Source organism: Elgaria multicarinata, chromosome 7 (genome assembly GCF_023053635.1).
Source record: "Elgaria multicarinata webbii isolate HBS135686 ecotype San Diego chromosome 7, rElgMul1.1.pri, whole genome shotgun sequence".
NCBI lineage: Eukaryota > Metazoa > Chordata > Lepidosauria > Squamata > Anguidae > Elgaria > Elgaria multicarinata.
The window spans coordinates 32559055-32578979 of NC_086177.1; the positions used below are offsets into that span (position 1 = coordinate 32559055).

Below are 19925 nucleotides of genomic sequence, written 5' to 3' on the forward strand. Positions count from 1 at the left end.
TTCTTCCAAGAAAGAGGCCTTCAAAGGTGTTGTATTACTATGGTTTCCAGTCTTCCTTACTTTCAGATACTGCACTTTAGACTAACACAGTATCTGCATCATGACAATCCACGTTAAGCCAAGAAGGACAGTATTAAATAGTTTAAATTATGAAATAAATGTCCAGTTCTCAGCAAGACAAGCAGGAGGCTAATACTGGAATTAAGTTCCCAGTTGGGATTTCCTTTAGAGTGAAATGCAGAGATGGATTCTACCTCTAGGCATAACATGAAATAAGTAGTTCTAACTCTAAATAGGAACCAATGAAGTTCAAAAAGGAGAAAAGGCACCACAAAACTCAAAAATAAAACTTAATTTATGTTTTTACTGTAATTTTAGAACTTGTTTTGTATACAATCAAATATGGGAACAGAAGAGCACAATTCTGCTGTACAGTTTGTAAATTGTTGCCCAAAAACACCTTCATGAAAGTCAAACCTTGTATCCAGCTTTATCAAAGAAATTCAACGCATTTTACTATCCATGATTGGTGGGAGAGTCCCTACAATTATATTGATGAGGCCCAATTATATCAATTTGAACTAGCATTCAAGAGTTACTCATCTGGCTACGATTACCAGATCTGTTGACAAAAGTCAAAGTACTAACAGTTACAGATGTAGTTATATTGCAATCGAAAAGGGGATGACCAATGCTGACGTGAGCACACAATCCATACTTCACACGTGCGGCTGCTGTAGAAATCCCTTATTTGACACATAAGCAAGAATATTTGGGATCTCAGACTCAGTGTGCGCTCTATGTCAAACAGCAGCAGCAATGTAATAAAAAATACTGCTAAAAGCAGTTACACCTGCTTGTGCCTTTAGAATACTAGCTACACAAAAATGCGACTCAGTGCTTTATGAGAGATTCAACATGCGTACTAAAAAGTAGCTGCATACATGTAGCAAAGAATGAAATCAATGACTCTGAGTAATAGATAGGAAAATGCATAAAGACCTTATATGACAGGATACAATCAGAACAGGATAGGAAACGATGTATTTGTATTTCAGACAAAAAGTCAGAAACAAAGGCGTGCAGATGACAAATCAGCATTATGAAGAGACTCTAAAGGCACATTTCAGATAGCACAATGATTCTTAATTAAGTTTCTTTAAAAGGGACAAGAAGTGCATTTTTAGCAATGTTCTCTGAACACAACTATATGCTTAGTCCAAATGTTTCATAGCATTCTCCTCAGTCAATATGGCTTCTCAGCACAACTCCCAATTCAAGCAAAAACAAGAGGGAGGGGTCGGATGGCTGGGTTAGTAAAGGCTGACAGTACTAACAACATTTACTCGTCAGATCCCACTGATCTCTTCTGTGACCTCTTGCGGGGCAACCGTCTTGGTGAAGCTTTGTCTGAAGGAAAGAAGAATAGGAGTTACCTAACATGACCAGTTCACTGAAACCGTGTGGGGTGGGGAAGAGAAATTACACTATTTAACCAATTAAGGAACTATCATGCAAGAGCCAGATCTGAAAGCATCTTAGGGGCTTTCTTGGTTATGAACATGCAACAACTGGACTATTTCCTATGTAATCCTAAAAACAATGGGAGACCAAAGCCTTCAACCTCAGCTGGATGGCCCTGAGCAAGATGCTTTTGCTCAATTTCGGTTCCTAAATGTAAAACAGGAATGGCAGTGTACCAGCTTGCACAGCTGTTATCAAGATGACGGAAATATTATGTCCCATTTCCCCTCTGTGGCTCAGGACAGCTAGATCTAAAAATACTTTTCACATCCGTAAGCTTGGGTTTTATCACCTGTAAGATTATAATTTGCACTAAATAGGAAGGATAAAAAGTATTCAATTAGTAATTCCAAAAGGGTAGCCACATTAGTCTCTTGTAGCAAACACTATGGCACCTTAAACTACTATATATTTTTGCAAAAGCCAAATGTTTTTAAAATTAGAATAAGGACTAGAAGTCTGAATACAAGTAATGGCTAGTTAGTTCAAGTCAGTGACTGGTTTCGCACGACACAGCTCACGGTGGGTTATTTGATCCACCACAAACCATGGCATTCACAGGTGCCATACTGCATATGTAACCCCCACTCAGGGATTGTTGAGTCATGCGAATCCTGCAAGCGGGTTATCTGAGGGTTAAACAACAGTCATTGAATTTGCACAAAATGACAATGTCTGAGCAGGGGTTGCATATTCAGAATGCTGGCCGCACACACCCTGCAACCTCACACTGAGTTAAAGAACCCACAGTGGGCTGTTATGTCATGCAAATATGTCCAAAGTGTGTAACTCAATTCCCTGAAACTTTTGTTTAACCTTGGGTGGCCCCTTAAGTTTATCAATTCACAATACTGCAGTAAAAGCATTGGCAGAATTTCCCTATGGGGGTCTAGACTATAGAACTATTAACCCTAAACCGTCCCTCAACTCCCTGGCCCACAGTCCTTTACATCTCCTTTTCCACTTCACTGCCTTCATATGAATTTGCACAGATCCTCTCATCTCTATGCCCTGGAGTTTGCCCCAACCCCTCTCATCAACTCCATGTCTCCACCATCCATTATTTCCTCAGACTGTCTGAATCCCTCTGTCTGAATTAACCCATTTCCTTTAGTCTTCTCATCTCTTGCTCAACCTTGCTATTCCTGTTCTATCCCCCTCCCGCACCCCCATAGTAGGTAGCCCTTTCTGCTATGAAGTTTCTTCATAGGTCCTTCTCACTAACTCATCCTTGCCTATCTGTCTATCCTTTTGCTTTTAGTCTCATCCTCCATCAACCTTTAATCAGGTTTCTCTTTTTTGGTGCATTTCCTACTTTGCTACATCCAGTACCGCTGCCCCCAAGCTCTCTACCCCTTAGGTTCACTATCCCCTGGGCGTTCTTCCCAGTTCCAAGCCTGGCATTGTGAGAATTAGTAATCCCAGCCAAATTTACAACTCCACTTTCCCCCATACAAGCTATTCTGCTCTCTAGTTCCCTGAGTAATTGAATATTCTACACCACATCACCAATTCACCCAGTGTTAGAGGCTTCAAGGCCAGTGTTATTTGCCATTTACCAACCATAAATAAGTATAAGCACCAAGTCCAAACAGCGATCTGAAAGCCCTTTTAAAAGTCCTACAAGAGCTAAATCATAAATTTATTTGCCAAACTGCTGTTCTGAATATCCTTTATTTCAATATGGAACCAGTGATATAAAACAATAATAATTAAAATGTTACAGCATGCATTCTGAAAATTGCCAGGGATTTGCCTAGTTTTTAGCAATACAGAGGAACTGTTCATATTTACTTTGGGAAATTAGATATGAAAGGTTGTAACAAGCTTTAGAAATTGTTGCTTCTTGTTCTAAATTGTGTTAATCTGACATCTTGATGCTCTTAAGGTTGTGTGAAGTAGATTGCATCACAGGTATTTTACCTCATAAAGAGTAAGTACAGATATCATTAGATTAACAGCCCTTTGATTCACTCAGAATAAGTCTTATTATTATTATTATTATTTATTTATATAGCACCATCAATGTACACGGTGCTGTACATGGTGCTTGTAGCAAGACTTGCATTTCTCTGGGGAGGTTAACATCTCTTTGGCTTAGGGTTCTAAACTGCAAAGTTCAGAAATTCAAGAATGGAGGCTAAATTAAGTAGAGACTAACACTTGTGAAATAAAATGTACAGTTGTAGCTGAAATGCAGATACTTTGATACTACTTGTGGTTATGCCTTTATATTGTTTTTAGGATAAGCATGACACTTCCAGATTTAGGATCCTTGCCCATCCCAGCATTTATACATTCTTTCGATTAAAAGCAAATCTGGACACATAGACCAATCCTAGACATGTCTACTTATAGGAAAACTCCATTGAACTGAATGACATTTATGCCCAGCTAAGTGGTTATATGATTGCAGGCATAGTTAGGCTACTTAAATACAATTTACTTCATTGGGATTTAAGCTGCCTAACTGTACCAAAAAAAATTCAATGAACGGGCATTTTTAAAGTGTCCGATTTATTTTTTTCTAGTTAATAGTATTTAAGGACTCTGGCTATTAACTAGTCATGATGTGTATTCCTTTCCTAACACATTGCATTCATCTTAGACAAAAACCAGTGTGATTGGCAAGTGTCATGAATCTTTTTCTCTGTTCATACATTTTAATAGTGCCCAATAATTTTTTTCGTAGTGGATCTCGGATATCGCCACTCTATTGATCACGTTTAGGCTCATCCATTGCAGATCACTTTTCCTTTCTCCTACAGATTGCTTAGTGTTCCCCTGCCCTTATAGGCAGGGTTCTGTCTTAGATGTGACCGATAAACCAGTTACACCTAACCAGAAATAGGTGAATGACAAGATGGAAGCACTTAATACATGCGTCATTCCTTAAATAGAGACATTTTGAATACAACACAGCAGTCAATCCCATACAAATGGCATGGTACAGTATCTAGAATGCACTGTTGAAAGCATATCTCAAAATTGTATGGCTTTTAGATGACTGAACTGTGTTAACAAGACAGTTTATTTATTTATTTATTTATTTAAGGATTTTTATGCCGCCATTCAGCCAAAAAAGGCTCTCATGGCGGCTTACAAAAGTATTTCTTGACAGTCCCTGCCCACAGGCTTACAATCTAAAAGACATGACACAAAAGGAAAGGGGATTGGGAGGGAGGAGGAGGAGGGGGAAAAGGAAAGCAAACTCAGGCACTACAATCTTAGTTGGAAAGTTCAGCAGTTACAGGTGACAGCAGGAGGGAGGGGGCTCTCAGCTGGAGCTGGACCCGGGCACGGTGGAGAGGTGCCTGGCTGCTGCTTCCTCCCTCTCTGGTGGCCTCTGCAGTTACAGTTGGTAGCAGGAGGGAGGGGGCTCTCAGCTGGAGCTGGACCCAGGCATGGTGGAGAGGTGCCTGGCTGCTGCTTCCTCCCTCACTGGTGGCCTCTGCAGTGTCGTATCTGAACATCAACCTCCTTAAATAGATTTGACAGCTAATGTATAAAGTGGGATTCAATCTGTAGGATTGAATAATAGTGGGGATTTAATCTGGCCTTTTTGCTCACAGAGATATTGGTGAAATCCTCAAAACCTTGATGTTATTTTACCACCACATGCAGTTATTTGAAATACACCAGCCACCAAACAGATATGAATTCAATACAGAGGAACCTAATTAGTGAACAGATATGTATTTTAGAAGCCTCAGCCCAATAAAGATTGTCTCACCTCTTCTACTTTGCACTGAAGCCACAGGAAAAATGAAACAGAAGAGACAGCAAAGATGTTAGAAAAGTCCACAAGCATTTAACAGATCTAACGACATATTTGGACTTATTTTTGAGTAAGCAAAATTTAGAACCCTGGAACTTCCTCAACCCCCAACCCAACAACAACAAAAATCAGTACACAGTATCACTAGCCAGAGAACTCTAGTTCTGCTTTAGAGAAACGGCTATTGAATAAATCCACTGACAAACAACCCAATCCATTTAGAAAACAAATTTAGAAGGTTTTCTATTACAGCATTCTAATTTCTAAATGTGGCTATAAAAATTATTTCTGGACTACTGGTCTTGATACTTACTGATTTGGTTTAAAGTTTCTTGAGGAATCCAACTCATGTCAACATCATTCTGACTGGATGTCCCCATCTCTACCTTTTGAGCTGGTCTTTTTCTCTGGAGGTATTAGAAACAAAATTAAAGAAAATTGATGTTTTCTCAAAGGTAAATAAAACATATAAATACATCTTACAGTAAATACATCTCACAAGTGCAGGAAAAGACTTTTTAAAAGTTTGTTTTCAAATTACTGAATTTAGCTGAAGTCATGCAACTTGTATGTTTTTTACGATCCTAGCAGCAGTTTTAGCTTTGCACCAAAAGTTGCTGTCTTACCCAAAACTTTCAAACGTTTCAGTGCTTAGTGGCCTGGATATCATTAGTTCCATATATAATTCAGTGTGCATCTTATTGGTAAAAGATAAAAAAAAACCTAACTTGACAAATTACTACATAACACTGAACAATCGGATTTTAGCCATTTTTCACTCTACTAATTGTGAATAAGATCTGCTTAAATAGTCCTATGCCTCCTATTACAGTAACACTTAACTCCAATTTACAAGTACCACTGCATAGAGAAGATATTCATTGACATGGTTTACAAAACATCAACTTGTTGAAAATTCAGTGGGGAAGAGCATATGGGCTGTTTCCTACTTACCCCCACTGTGATAAATAACCCAGGGACACCCCTTGATGGGTTCAAACTCTGGGTTGCCCATCCCTCAACAATCAAGAGTTCTAGGCTTGGATTACAATAAACAACCCAGGGATGTAGCGTCCCTGGGTTGTTTATTATAGTGGTGTGTGTATGGGCATCAGCATGCATGCTTTTTCCTGCTGCATTTTCAGCAACCCATGGTTTGTTCACCAAAGATGGTTAATGATGTGCAAGTCAGGTTACTGAGATAAACAGAAACTGACCCAGTGTCTACAGTATATTGCATGGTTGTTTTATCTTTGTGTAAACTGCCTCACCTTAAGCCTTGCCTCCAGAAAAGTAGTATGTAACTATATGGCATGATTTCTCCTTCTTCCAAGGAGTTTAAAACAATGTGCACACCCAATGAAAGACCCAGTTAGCTTTTGAGACAACATAGGACCATCCCCTGGGCCCAGAAATAAACATTAACATTCTATAAACAGGAAAGGAGATACTCAGAAGCAATTACTTACCTTCCTAGATTCTAACAGCTGGTGTAGACCAACAATGACTAGCAGGCCAAGTCCGCCAAGGAACATATACATAAAGATCCTTATTTAGAAAGAGGAAAAAATGTAATAAATTCTCATTTAACAGAGGAAAACTACAAATATTATCCCTGAACACCTTTACCAGCTTAAAGGAGACTCAAGGGCCTCCCAATATTAACTGAAATATTATTTGTGGATCCATGCCTGGATAGAAGGGAGCCAGACTATCCAATCACAGGTGAATCAAGGGACACCAGTACTATCTAGATAACCTTGGGATAGCCAAATGCTCAGCTAGATCAATATTTATAGGAGTATTCAGATAAATGAAAAAAGGAACAAGTTGTTTATGCTCTCTGTTAGGTAATGGCCCTGGAATAGGTCTCCAATCCTGACAGCAAGACTCTCAACTGTCCCTCCCAACATTTAAGTGATCGAAAAATCAAGAAGAGTTCCAACTACTGCAAATCCTGAAGTTTTGTTGATAAAATGTGTGGCTAATGGAGCTGCATGCCAGAAACGAAATACATCCCATCCTCTTGTCTTTCACAGCACTTCAAAAAAGCTAAGTTACTATCCTAAAATCAGCTAAGAGAACAATTAATTAATCTTACGTTTCACCATCTAATCCATCTTCTTTTTCGATAATTGTAACAGTTTGATTGAACACAGCATCCTGGAAGAAGTTCCCCTAAAATGAAACACCCACTAAGATTAAAACCTGGCAAAGATAACAGATTATCAGTTGGTGACACTAATATTACTGTAGGTTTCTAGGGATGAACTATATTCCCTGCCCTTGCCTCCAGCTCTTTTTGTTCTTGTCTATATTTTCAACACATGTCGCAGATCACGAACAGCAGCATTTATTGGCCTACATGATTGGATGACTTCTAGGCCTCAGGTTGTCAACACCCATTTTAAAAACTTTACTAGGAGTGAGTACTGTGTGCACACCAACTGGAAAAGAAGCAACACTTCAACTCAAAGTGGAGCTTGTCTTGTAGCCAGAACTCAAAACAATTATGATTACAGATTAAGAAAGATGTTTTGAACATGAGAAGTTAGACTGACAACTGGAAATTTAAAAAGCTTTCTTTTGACACTGGTTGGGGCCGGGGGAGTGTGTAGGTAATAGGAAAAAAACCTAAATATAGTTTGCTAAAAAAAAGAAGGAAAAAAAAGGCCAAATTCTGGTCCAAACAAGAAATAAAACATGTGTGTCAGAACATATAAACATACTGAAGTCTAGTCTGTGGGGTGGGGTAGAGGAAAGAGTCAGCAGGCAAAAATATGCTTTTTAAAATGCACTGCTCTTCTAACCACAAGACTACTCCTATTCAAACAAGTCTTTAAGACATAAGCCACAGCCTATAGTAGGCCTGTTCACATAGAACGACTGCCCATAGTTTAAACAACCCATGGGCTGCTGGAATGAGCTGGAGAGAGCAGTTAACTACTGGATTGTTTATCCCCTAAACACTCCATTGATCCAGGTTCGCATGTCACACTCAATGACCTATAAATGAGCAAATCATAGGTTGTTGATTAAAAGCAGAAGTGGTGGATGCCCAGGGCAGGATCTACACTACTGCTTTAAAGCGCTTTATAACAGTTATAAAGCACTTTAAAGCAGTAGTGTAGATCCGGCCCAGGAGGCAGCATGCCTATTCTCTCCTGCTCATGCATCAGAACATATAGGTTGTTTAAACCATGGGCTGTTGTTCCATGCGAACCAGGTCAATGTCTCATTCCAAAAACTTTATCACAAACTTTGAAATATCATCCTGCACTATAGCAGAACTTGAAGATCAACCACCCAAGCCCAACAAATACCTAGTTTTACACTTCCTATATAGCTACCCAGACTGCCACTCACATTTTGGTCTTTGTAATTCAGATTGATAACCAGTCCAAATGGACGACCACCCATAGGCTCTGCAGGTATAAATGAGTATTCAAAAGTCGCCTGTCTCTGTGGTGGAACAACTGTGTTCAGAGGAAGAGCGGTGAAATTCTGAATGAAAAACTGGTAATCTTGAGGGTACCGGAATGAAGCATCTAGAGACTCTACAATGAAGTCTTCTGTACCCTTATTAGTAAAGCCTACTAAAAACTTCACAATGTTGTTGGCTGGAAAATCTAAGGAAGGAAATTAGGGAAAGGGTTAAGATGCAATTTTGTGCACAATATACAAGATGTTGCACTTTTAAATCTTAACATTAATTAAAAGAGACTCAACTGACAAAGGCTCAGTTCAGACAACACGTTAGTCAACAGTGTGAAAACTCCACTCAACAGTTTTGAGTTTTTAAGAGGTACTCCCCACACAACATGCTAACATGTTCTAAGTCCACCGTTGTGTGACTGTGGGCTACCGTGGAGTTTAGTAAAATCCAACACGACGTTTGATTGACAGTTTCTCTACCCTCTCTCCTCCTGATGATATCTCATCAGCCATTGCTGCAAAAAAACCAATCTCAGCAGCTCTCCTGGAGCAGCACTTGGTCCTTTCAGTGCTCTTGCCAGAGAACTCTGTAGCCAGTGGGAAAAGTCAACTCAACAGAAAACTCCATGGAGCCCACCACACAACTCTCTTTTGCACAGCGTGGATATTTTGTGTGGAGTGTTCTCCAAAAAAACTCCACCGTTGCACAGAGTTCTCCTACCAGACAACACATTTCTCAACAGTGGTGTAAAAACTCCACCATGGAGTTCTAAAACCACTGCTGAGAAACATGTTGTCTGAACTGAGCCAAAGTGTACTGCCCTGATGTGAATTACAGCCATAATTTACCTTCTCCTTTCACAAACAAAATAGTTGTATCCGCACTAGGTGATGCTTTGGGTTCTCCCGATAGATCTTCTTCCTCTTTCTCTTCTGTCTAATACAAGAGAATGTTTTTGAAAAGCCTTCGATGAACAATGAAGCAACAAATGTCCAGACATTATAAGGTCAGCATCGCTTCAAAGTATTTCCATACAAAAAACAAAAAATACACACACACCAATAATCATTCAGGATTTCTTAAGATTTAATATTACTAATAGCAGCAACTAAAATGGTTGGATGCAGAGTTGCGCTGGCAGAAGGGGCTGGTGGAATGGGACCTTTCGGACCTGTCTCCTCTCGCAGCACCCCCAAGGGCTTCCTGAGGAGAGGCTTGAGTGCCAGGGGGAGAAGGAGGGCAGAGAAGTCACGTTCCACCAACATATTGCTGGATCCAAGCCACTATTGGGGGGGGGGGGACTTGTAATTTGTAGCAATTAGTATCAATTTTTAAGAATGAGCTAAAGCTTGGTATTTTTCCAGGGCTATTTCCATATTTTACAATAATTTGGCCTATAATCTACTCCAAATATTAGAAATGTTATCAGATGTTCCTGAAGCAGAAGATTAGGTCTACTAGCCAAGATGGAAAATCTATCCTGTTTAGTTCAGGAACAATATCCTGGTAAAATACCAATGAGAGTTTCACACATTCCAAATACTGAAAGACAGCATTTTCCCAACACAATTCTTATGTTTTAACTGATGAGCAAAACGTTAAATGTTTCTCCAAAACTGAGCTACAACCTGCATCAATGAATAGCTGGGGTTCTGGAAATAAGTTTGATGCCTTAAACCGATGGGCATCTGATTCTGCATATTTGCTAAGCAAAAAAAGTCATGTTAATTTAACACACTGTATAAATAAATCAAAATAGCCAAAAGTAGTTGAGTTGAAATATTTGAAAAAGAAAAAAATTCTATCAAGTACCTTTTAGGCTGTAATCCTAGACACACTTACCTGGGAGTAAATCCAAGTGAATTAAATGGGACTTACTTCTAATTAGACATACATAGGAATGCATTGTTAATGCAGTTTCATGCAATTACACCTTTAATGATGGTTTTATTTGCCTTGCAGCCGATGTAAACTCATAACTTTTGGGTCTGGAGTATATGTACTTTAGTTTTAATTTACCCCACTGTTCCCCCCTCCCCCCATGCACACACACATGGAAGCAACTAGATCTTTTTTGCATGATTGCATATATCTTGTATGCATTTTAAGGACAATCACCTAAAGTAAGTTAATTATCTATTTGAAGCTGGTATTATATCCATTTGTTGTGTTATTAATTTTATGAATTAGTTTAATCTAGCAAAGATTTGTCTTTTATGTTCTATTTAGTGTTGGGGCAGCTGAAACATCTTGATAACAGCTTATTTGCTTTAAAGACGGTAGCGATAGACATTAGTTTGTGGAATAGAAAAACATCCTTGAAGATTTACCAATTCTGTAGGTTCATCTTCTTCAACTTCAGCTTCATCATCTTCATCTTCAACTACTGTATCTTCTATTGCTTCCTCATCTTCTGTGGCATCTTGAGCAGCCACCAGGAAGCTAGAGCCTAGAGGCAAGTAAGCAAAGAAGTTGTAAAATATTTCCCATAAAATATTACTTTCAATTTTGCTTACAAATGCTTCAATTGCAGTTACATTATCAGTTTAGAGAAGTATGAATACACCATACAACTTGTCTACTGGGAAGCATCAATACAGCTTGTGTAACAACATTAGAAAGGAGTACTAAAATTGTTTCAAAAGTAACCATTTATTTTACACAGAAGTGCTCAGTGCAGAACAATCCACAGTTAATTCTGTTTATAAAGCAGTTGTCAATGTATTTTATATAGCATCTACTATTGCACTAGGCACCATACAAAGTATTCCTTCCCTAACTGCATTGTTAATACCAAGAGTAGAAAAAATAATAAATGTATTAATGGTTCACTTACCACTTTAAAGGCAATACAGGCAGGCACCCTTGGCAATTCCAAAACCTTATATTCCTACAGTCTATTTTGTGACCCAATAACTACTAATTAAGAATGCAACGTATTAGACTGAAAGACTTCCTACAAAAAACTAGGAGCAGCAACAAGGTTTGTCCAACCAGCACTACAGTGCTGAAACGGCCAGCATTCAGGAGTAGAGCACATGTTCTGCATGCACAAGGCCATAGATTCCATCCCTGGCATCTGTGTACAGCTGTGAAAGTCTCATATCGGTGTTCCTGGGAAGGTGGTCAGTCAGCAGAAGACTGGCATCTCCAGCACTAGCAAGGCCCCCTACCAGATGTTTATGTTTATTAAGAAACCAGGCCTGCTACAAAGTGAAGCAGCTGAGCCTTGTTGTTACTTTCGTTTGAAATCCAGCCACCTTCCAAGAATGCTTCCAAAAAGGGAATAAGGCGCCAATCACCACTGCTGCCTCATAAGTTTCAGGGAGCGGGGAAAGTAGTGGGGCAACTATTGCAGAGTTGAGGAGAGCCACTGGGAAAATGCCTGCAGAGCCGTTGCCTTTCTGGGGCAGATGCCTAGGGAGAAAGACAGTAGGCCATCCAGTTTGGAATGAGGGAGAGGGGAGCATGGGGAAAGGCCCACAGAGCCATTACTGCAGTCTTCCTGGGAGTGGGAGCACGGGGAAGAAGGCAGACAAACAGGCTGGCTAAGGTGTGTGGAGAAATGCCTGAGGAGCGACGGCTGCTACTGCTTTGCTGAAGGAACAAGGCGAGAAGTCTGTGAGTATGCATGTATAATGCTGTGTGTTGGGGGTAGAGAGGTTTGGGTTCCTGAGCTACAAATACTTGTAGTTTCCTCAACTCTCCATCTCTTCCAGCCATCTGTACCCTCCCAAGCCATGAGCATCTAAACTCCACTTGCATGCTCTACACATAGTGCAAAAGATGCCCCCCAGTCACTCTGTTTTTGTTTTGAATGAAGATGATCCACTCATTACCTCTGAACTCTGGAGAAAAAGGTTGGGGCTGGATGTTTGGCAGGGGCCAACCGCTGCCAAATTCGGCCCCTGCTTCCCTCTCCCACCTCTAAAAGTTTGGAGGGTACAAGCAATTGTCCCCAAGGTCAGGGGCTAATGCTGTAATCCAATGCACATTTGCCTTGGAGTAAGCCTCACTGAATGTAAAGAGAGTTTCTTCCAAGTACCATGCATAGGATTATGCTGAAGGAGAGAGGCGTACCCCAATAGCTGTTTCATGATCTTTAAATAGTTTAGGATTAATAAGGAAGTAGTATTGCATATATTTCAGTTTGGAAAGACTGAAATTGAGGTCAGGGCAGGGGGGACATTCCCATGTCTTCAAAGTTTCTGGAAATGTTACATACTCAGAACTGGGTCTTGGCAGGTAACTGGGGCAATTGTGAACTGCTTCAAATAAGGAAGTGAACTGAAGGGAGGAAGCAGCGTGCCACAATGGGTATTTACTGGCAAAAGCTGGAGCTGAAACTCACTAAGGCAACTGAAGTCCATCCACAATACAGCACTAATAGAATTCTGTCAAGAAATCTGGCAAGTGTCAGCAGACCGACATCAGGTTATACAATCAGAGCACACAGTCCTGTGGATAGAGCTATTTGCCAAAACTGGGCATGGTAATGCACCCAAGAAGTTCAACAAAGGAGTTCAGGATATGTCTTCCAAATAAAAGGCAAAAGCAACTCCTCTTTTTGAGGGTGGGAAACTGAAATACAATTTCTTCTTCCCTTAAGACATTAGGAAAAGGTCTTAGTTGTCTATCAAACAAGCACAGCTCAGACATTTTATTTTACCTCAATTAAAATGATTTCAGAGCTTAAGATCAACATATTGGTTTAATTTAGCCATCTATTGGGAAGAGGGTTAAAACAGGCCTCTTACATCACAATAATCATACAAGTTTTGAAGTTGAGGCTCACAATATGAAAAATGTAAGCAATGGAAATATTTGGGGGGGAATATAAACTCTTTCCTTTATTTCCCAACTGGCTTTAGCTATTCTATTTAAAGATATCTCGACAACTTTTGGGTAGAAGATTCCTTAATAATTTCCTTAAAAAGCAAGCACAACTGAAGTACTTAGCAGGCCATTCAAAAAATTTCCATGCAACTGGATGTTTTCCAGCTTTCTTGATCTCTCCTATACATTTTAGAAGGAATGATGATGTGGCATCATAGTGGAAGGGAGAGAGTATATTTAACATCTGTTAAGGCAGCCAGACTCAGCCCCAACAATTAACAGAAGTGCTACCATCCAGTTGTCTTGAACAAGTAATATTGAAAAGTACAATACTGACTGAATTCACACAACATGACAACCCACTCTGAAGGCTGAGTATGGGTTGTCACTGATCCATGATTTGTTGTTTTGTGTGAACCCAGCCGTACTAACAAACTACATTTTGTTATCGTGGATGGGTTCATGCAATACAACAAACCATGGTTCAACCACCACCCACACTCAATCTTGAATATGAATTTTTGTGTTATATGAGCACAGTCACTCTAAATGTTAACTAGCCAAAATTCATCTCTAAACAATATCTTCCGTGATTACAGATAAAGGCAATATACTGGCATTAATCTGTGGAACTACCTTTACAATTCTCACTCAGAATAACTTGCTGGACAAACTAGTTGGGAAATAATGAGCACACCCTACAGTATGTACTGCTGTTGCACATGCATCAATGAAATGAATTAAATTTGCATAGAATACATACACAAATGCTTCCCAAAGAAGTGAATAAGGGTTGCACATCAGTAGTATGTACACCAAAATTTGATCAGAAGCTTGACTTTTCCCCCCAATAAAAACAGCAGCAAAAGGCACAAGAGAACTGGGGGCAGATCTACACCAAGCAGGATACAACACTTTGAAAGTGGTTTGAAAATGGTATATGGAATATGTCATGGGCCACAACAGTTGTGAATACTGTTATAAAGCAGTAGTGTAGATCCTGCGAAGGATATGAAACCTCCAGAAGGGATATCTAATTAACAAGTGATCACAAAACCCAAGGAACATGACATATGCAATATGTCCATACACAACTACAAATGGAAGTATTAACCACCTACAATGATACACACCCAAAAATCAATTCGACATGAAGTTTGCTTACTATAATGAGAGAAATTTCATAATGCTAGTAAACTGAAATGATACCCAAGTAGTTATTATCAGAAGGACAATCCACAAAACCAAACGTATCTCTTCAAATGGGATGAATGGGCAATAAACTGACAAATATAGATTAAGTATAAAGTGATGCACACAGGACAAAAAAGAATCCTAATTTCATTAGGACACTGATGGGGGTCTAACCTGGTGGTGATTAACCAGGAGAGAGAGATCTTGGGTTTGATGGATAGATCAATTAAAATGTTGGCTCAATGTTTGACAGTTGTGGAAGACGACAAATTCCATGCGAGAGATTATTAGAAAACAGAATGAAAATAAAACTGCTGGTATTGTAAAGACCTTAAATTAATTTATGGTGCAGCCACAATTGGAATACTGTGAACAATCCTTGCCCCACCCCCATCTCAAAAAGGATATTGCAAAGAAGAACTGGAATACCTTCCCTATGAAGACAGATGTTTTTCGCTTTATAGTTTCGAAAAAAGGTGTCTCGGGGCAGGATAGTAGCTTATACATTTATGCATAATGGAGAAAGTGGATAGAAGTTTCTTTCTTCCCCTATTACAGGGGAGGACAATCTCCAGCTTGTATGCCACTGGGTCTTAATACACCCCCCAAAGGGTGCAGGTACCGATTGGGACGCGAGTGGCAGGGAAAGAAGTACTTGGCTGGGGTGGGTGGGTTACAGGACCTGTGTTCTGCAAGCCCAGGTGGAGTCCCTTTCTCCATGCAAAGAGAAGTATGGAGCTTCATGCCTCTCTTTCTGCATGGATTATTTTTAAGTGGTTGGGGTGAATAACGTTATGGGAGTGGAGTGGGCTTCGGGTATAAGGCTCCTCTCCAACATCATCTGCCCCACCAGTTAAGTGTGGAGTGGTTGCCCTTCCCTGTCATATTAGATCTTTGGATCTCGGAATAAAACTGCCAGGAGACTCAGGGCAGACAAAAGGAAGGAAGTACTTCTGCACACTTATGGAATTTACTTCTACATGATATGGTGATGTCATATCACTCAATTGTTTTAAAGGGAGGTTAGATACATTTAATGAGACAAAAACTACTAATGGTTACTAGTCATGATGGTGCTATCTAGGTCCAGAAGCAGTATGCTACAAATACCAGTTACTGGGAAGTAATAATGAGAGAGATATGCTTGTGGGCTTCTTATGGGCACTATGGGAAATATGGTGCTGAACTAGAAGGGGGGGGGCTTTTCTTACATCATATACTATAATAGAAAGTTTATGATATAAACATCCAAAGAATAGCTGCAGATACTGTGCATTCTATACCCTCTCTTCATAAACTACTGGATGCAATCTTTTTTCCAGTCTTGATATCCACCTTTCTCATGCTGTTAATTGTGCAGATTCACCATGAGGACATGAATAAGGCATATGCTGGAACAGTTTGAGCTATTTCCACATAGAACGTATGGAACACACAGCAGCTATGGTATCCACATATGAAACCTCCAACTATCATTTGATTTTTATTTATTGTAATTCCTATATTGCACGTGAGTTTGGAATTATGGATGTATGTTTTAATTAAAAATAACGCCACAGCTCTGTCAAGAGTAGGCTGTACTCTTTGAAGTTTGAAGAGGCAAAAGTCTGAGTGGGAAATACATACCTTTAAAACACATAATGCTTGCCAGGAACACCACCACCTGTGTCATTGAATCCTGAATAATCAGTCATGGCTACCACGTGTAAAACTTGCTGAGACAACCCAGTAAAGTGTTCACAGCTGTATATAATTAAAAGGCCTATGTACAATTCCCACACTTCTATTCTATCTTTTCATGACCAGGGTCAACTGCCTCCTCAAGTTCTCTGCTCACTCACCAACATAAACTAGAATCCTTATTGCAAAGGATTTGAAAGATCAAGAAAGCAAGCCATGCTTTTACTACCTGAACGGTAAACATATTTACCAGGTACAAAATTGGTCACAATTATACAGATAACATTCTATCTCTAGATGGGGTGGAGAAAGGTACTTCCTTGCAAGTTCTCTGTTCCAAGGGTCCAAAAATTTCTAAACTATTTGTAAGTGGCAGTACAATCCATTTGTTAGCAATCATTATCAAGAAAACATGCTGTTACTGCATTTTTTAGGCACACGCTTAAAAAACTGAACTGAACACTTACTGTGGGGAACCAAGAATAAGCTCTAGGTCAGCAGTTCTCAACCTGTGGGTCGGGACCCCTTTGGGGGTCGAACGACCCTTTCACAGGGGTCGCCTAAGACCATCGGAAAACACATATTTCCGATGGTCTTCGGAACCAAGACATTTCATTTATTTGTAATTAGAAATAAATATTTCACAATATATAATTACATATTGTTTTTGTGATCACTATGCTTTAATTACGTTTGATTTGTAACAATGAAAATACTTCCTGCATATCAGATATTTACATTACGATTCATAACAGTAGCAAAATTGCAGTTATGAAGTAGCAAGGAAAATAATTTTATGGTTGGGGGTCACCACAACATGAGGAACTGTATTAAAGGGTCGCGGCATTAGGAAGGTTGAGAACCACTGCTCTAGGTGAACTGAACATAGTAATTAGATCTAAGTCATTTATTTCAGCAACCTCTTTACAATACTTCTAAAGAGAGATTCTTGAAATCCAACCTATCATTGATCATATCTGGGACACTAACTGCAAACATGTACAGCACTACCTTGATTTTCAGATGAACAGCTGCATTATTTTTACTAGATATTGATGTCAAATTTTGAGGTCAGCAATCTCCAGGCTCCACACAACTTTTATTATAAAATCATTCCACCATAGATTTAACATATATGGCAGAAATTAGTTCCAATTAAGCAGTTACTATAAGGTTGTTGTTGTTGTTTTAAAAACACCTTAATCTAAACAATGCAAACCCTACAAATCAGCACTAATTATGACTTCATCACGAAGATGAAAGGAGTTCATTAAGTTGTATTTAATACCAATCCAACAAGTTGTATTCCCTGATCATGACCATTTGAAATCCTATGCTTCCGTTAGCTGCTTGCATTTTTATCAACTCTCGCTCTTTTTAAAGAGTAGCTGGGTGTTTTTTCTGTCGCTTTGCTCACTTTCAAAGCCAGTACAGCGACACGGTTGGTTCGCACGCCTTCAGGTGGGGTCAGAGGACAAAGCTGAGCTACTACAAGTTACGAGGAACTGCGCGTGATTTTGCGAAGGAAGTAATAAGTAATCACAGCAGCAGCAGCAGCAGCATCGGGCTCTTGGGCAACGTACCACTTCGAGGCACGAACTGCAACAAGGGGTTGAGTTTTCCACTCAGGTCCCACTGAGGGTGGGCTACCCTAAAAAAACCCTTACATAACCCCCAGCTGTAATGCCATTATATATTATAACAGTTCCTCAGACGGTTAGCAAGAATAAAGGAAGCTGCCCGCGATCATATGGATAACCGGGGTGGGTGAGGTAGGTGTGGGGGGGGGATAGTAGCGAACTAAACTGACACGTCAGCCCTGAGGGGAGGAGGGAGAGAGCGCCGCCAGCAGCGTAGCCCCCTCTGCCAAAGGAACAGAGGCAGGCAGGCACCGGAGCGGAGCCGCAACTCCTCCCGCCCCGCACCAACCGAACCGCCGCAAGAAGCCACCTCACGCGCTGCTGCCATTTCAAAAATGCAAAAAACTAACGAACAGCCTCCGCCCTCGCGGCAACCGCCGTCTACGCACGCGACCAGCGAGAGCTGCGGCGGCGAGCGCACCCGCGTCGGTTCTCCCTCAATTCCTCTCACCTGGGCTACTGCGGGCGCCGCCGAGAAGCAAGGCGGCGGGGAAGGCCAGGAGCACGAGCAGCAGCAGTTGGGGCAGGGATCTCCTCATGTTAGCGGGCCAAGTAGCGCCCTTGGCGGCAGTTACTACTTTTTCCTGCCGCTACGCAATGGCGAGAGGCTTCCATCCGGCCGACGTCCCGCCTTCCTAACCCCGCGACGCCATTACGTCACGGCTCCATAACGCCGTCCCATTGACTCCTCCCCACGTTACAGCAGACGTGGCTTCCCCTGGAAGGGGGAAGGCGAGTCACGTGACTCTAAGTTCTGTTTCCCCCGCCCCCAGACTTCCTTTGAATGCTGGCGATTCACTTCAAATGCGCATGTGCACGAGCTCTCGTGTAATCAATGGACGTTTGTTATCTCTATTCTTCTTAACGCGCGTTTCCTTTCCTTGACAGGCTTATGGCTGGAGCGCATGCGTACGCTTTGGCTATGTAGCGCTCTCCAACTAACTTCGTGCGCACGCGCGGACTCAAATGAAACGCAGGTGGGAAACCCAGTGAAGGCTGGTGGGTCCTGTTTCAGTGGACCACTCTGGATTTCAGTCAGAACCCTAAATAAACTATCTAAGGTATTGAACCCATTTTGGGAATAGGGTTCAGCAACTAGGATCGCTCCTTTAGAGTTCTGGCTGACAGCCAGAACGGATTCAATGCCCCAGTGACATAAGGAGATACCAGCCTTCAACTGGGAAAACCTTTCAACAACAACAGGCCAAATGAGGCTGAAGTTGGTAGGTTCCCAATTTCTGGCTCGTAGTCCCCACCAAAGTTCAAAACAAACTTGAGAGCAGCTACAATAAGGAAATGAAGTTTATATGCCCCTGCACCTTGAAATAATCTTTATGCTGCCCTATATCATCTCCATGCCTGTAGGCTTTTCTCCTTTGAGGCAGTTTCCTGAATTTCCTTGGGGGGGAAAATCAATTTTTAGTCAGTCAATCCTACACGCTGCAGTGGGCTTGAGCAGTACTGATGTCATAATCATCACAACCCATGGGAGAGTTGTTTTTGCTCTACCAGGAAAAATTGAATCTTTATACCTACTTTTAGAACAAAATATTTGATGCAGGACCCAAAACATTACAACAGTACCTAATGGTGAGCACCTTAGTGGAATAATACTACTAAACTTGCAATGAGTTTTAGGAGTAATCCCTGTTGTTAGTGTGAGCTCAGAGTGCTTGACGCTGTCTTTTGCCCAAAGCCAGACACGTTTTTTGGGGGATCTTATGCAGCAGAGGTGGGCAGAAGGTAGATTTTTGGACTTCAACTCCCAGCATTCCATTAGCACAGCCAAACGTCAGGAATGCTAGAAGCTGAAGTCCAAAACATCTGGAAATCTACT

The 19925-nt window shown here is 40.7% G+C and overlaps 1 protein-coding gene across 1 annotated transcript; it reads right to left on the reverse strand.

The window, feature by feature from the left end:
• Positions 1-344: 344 nt before the first annotated feature.
• SSR1 (signal sequence receptor subunit 1) lies at positions 345-18756 on the reverse strand. Its single transcript, XM_063130346.1, has 8 exons — positions 18540-18756; positions 11069-11187; positions 9587-9674; positions 8669-8931; positions 7404-7480; positions 6772-6850; positions 5616-5709; positions 345-1410 (listed from the first exon to the last, which is right to left on the reverse strand). The coding sequence occupies exons 1-8, from the start codon at positions 18625-18627 to the stop codon at positions 1343-1345; spliced, it is 876 nt and encodes a 291-aa protein (XP_062986416.1). The 5' UTR covers positions 18628-18756; the 3' UTR covers positions 345-1342.
• Positions 18757-19925: the final 1169 nt, after the last annotated feature.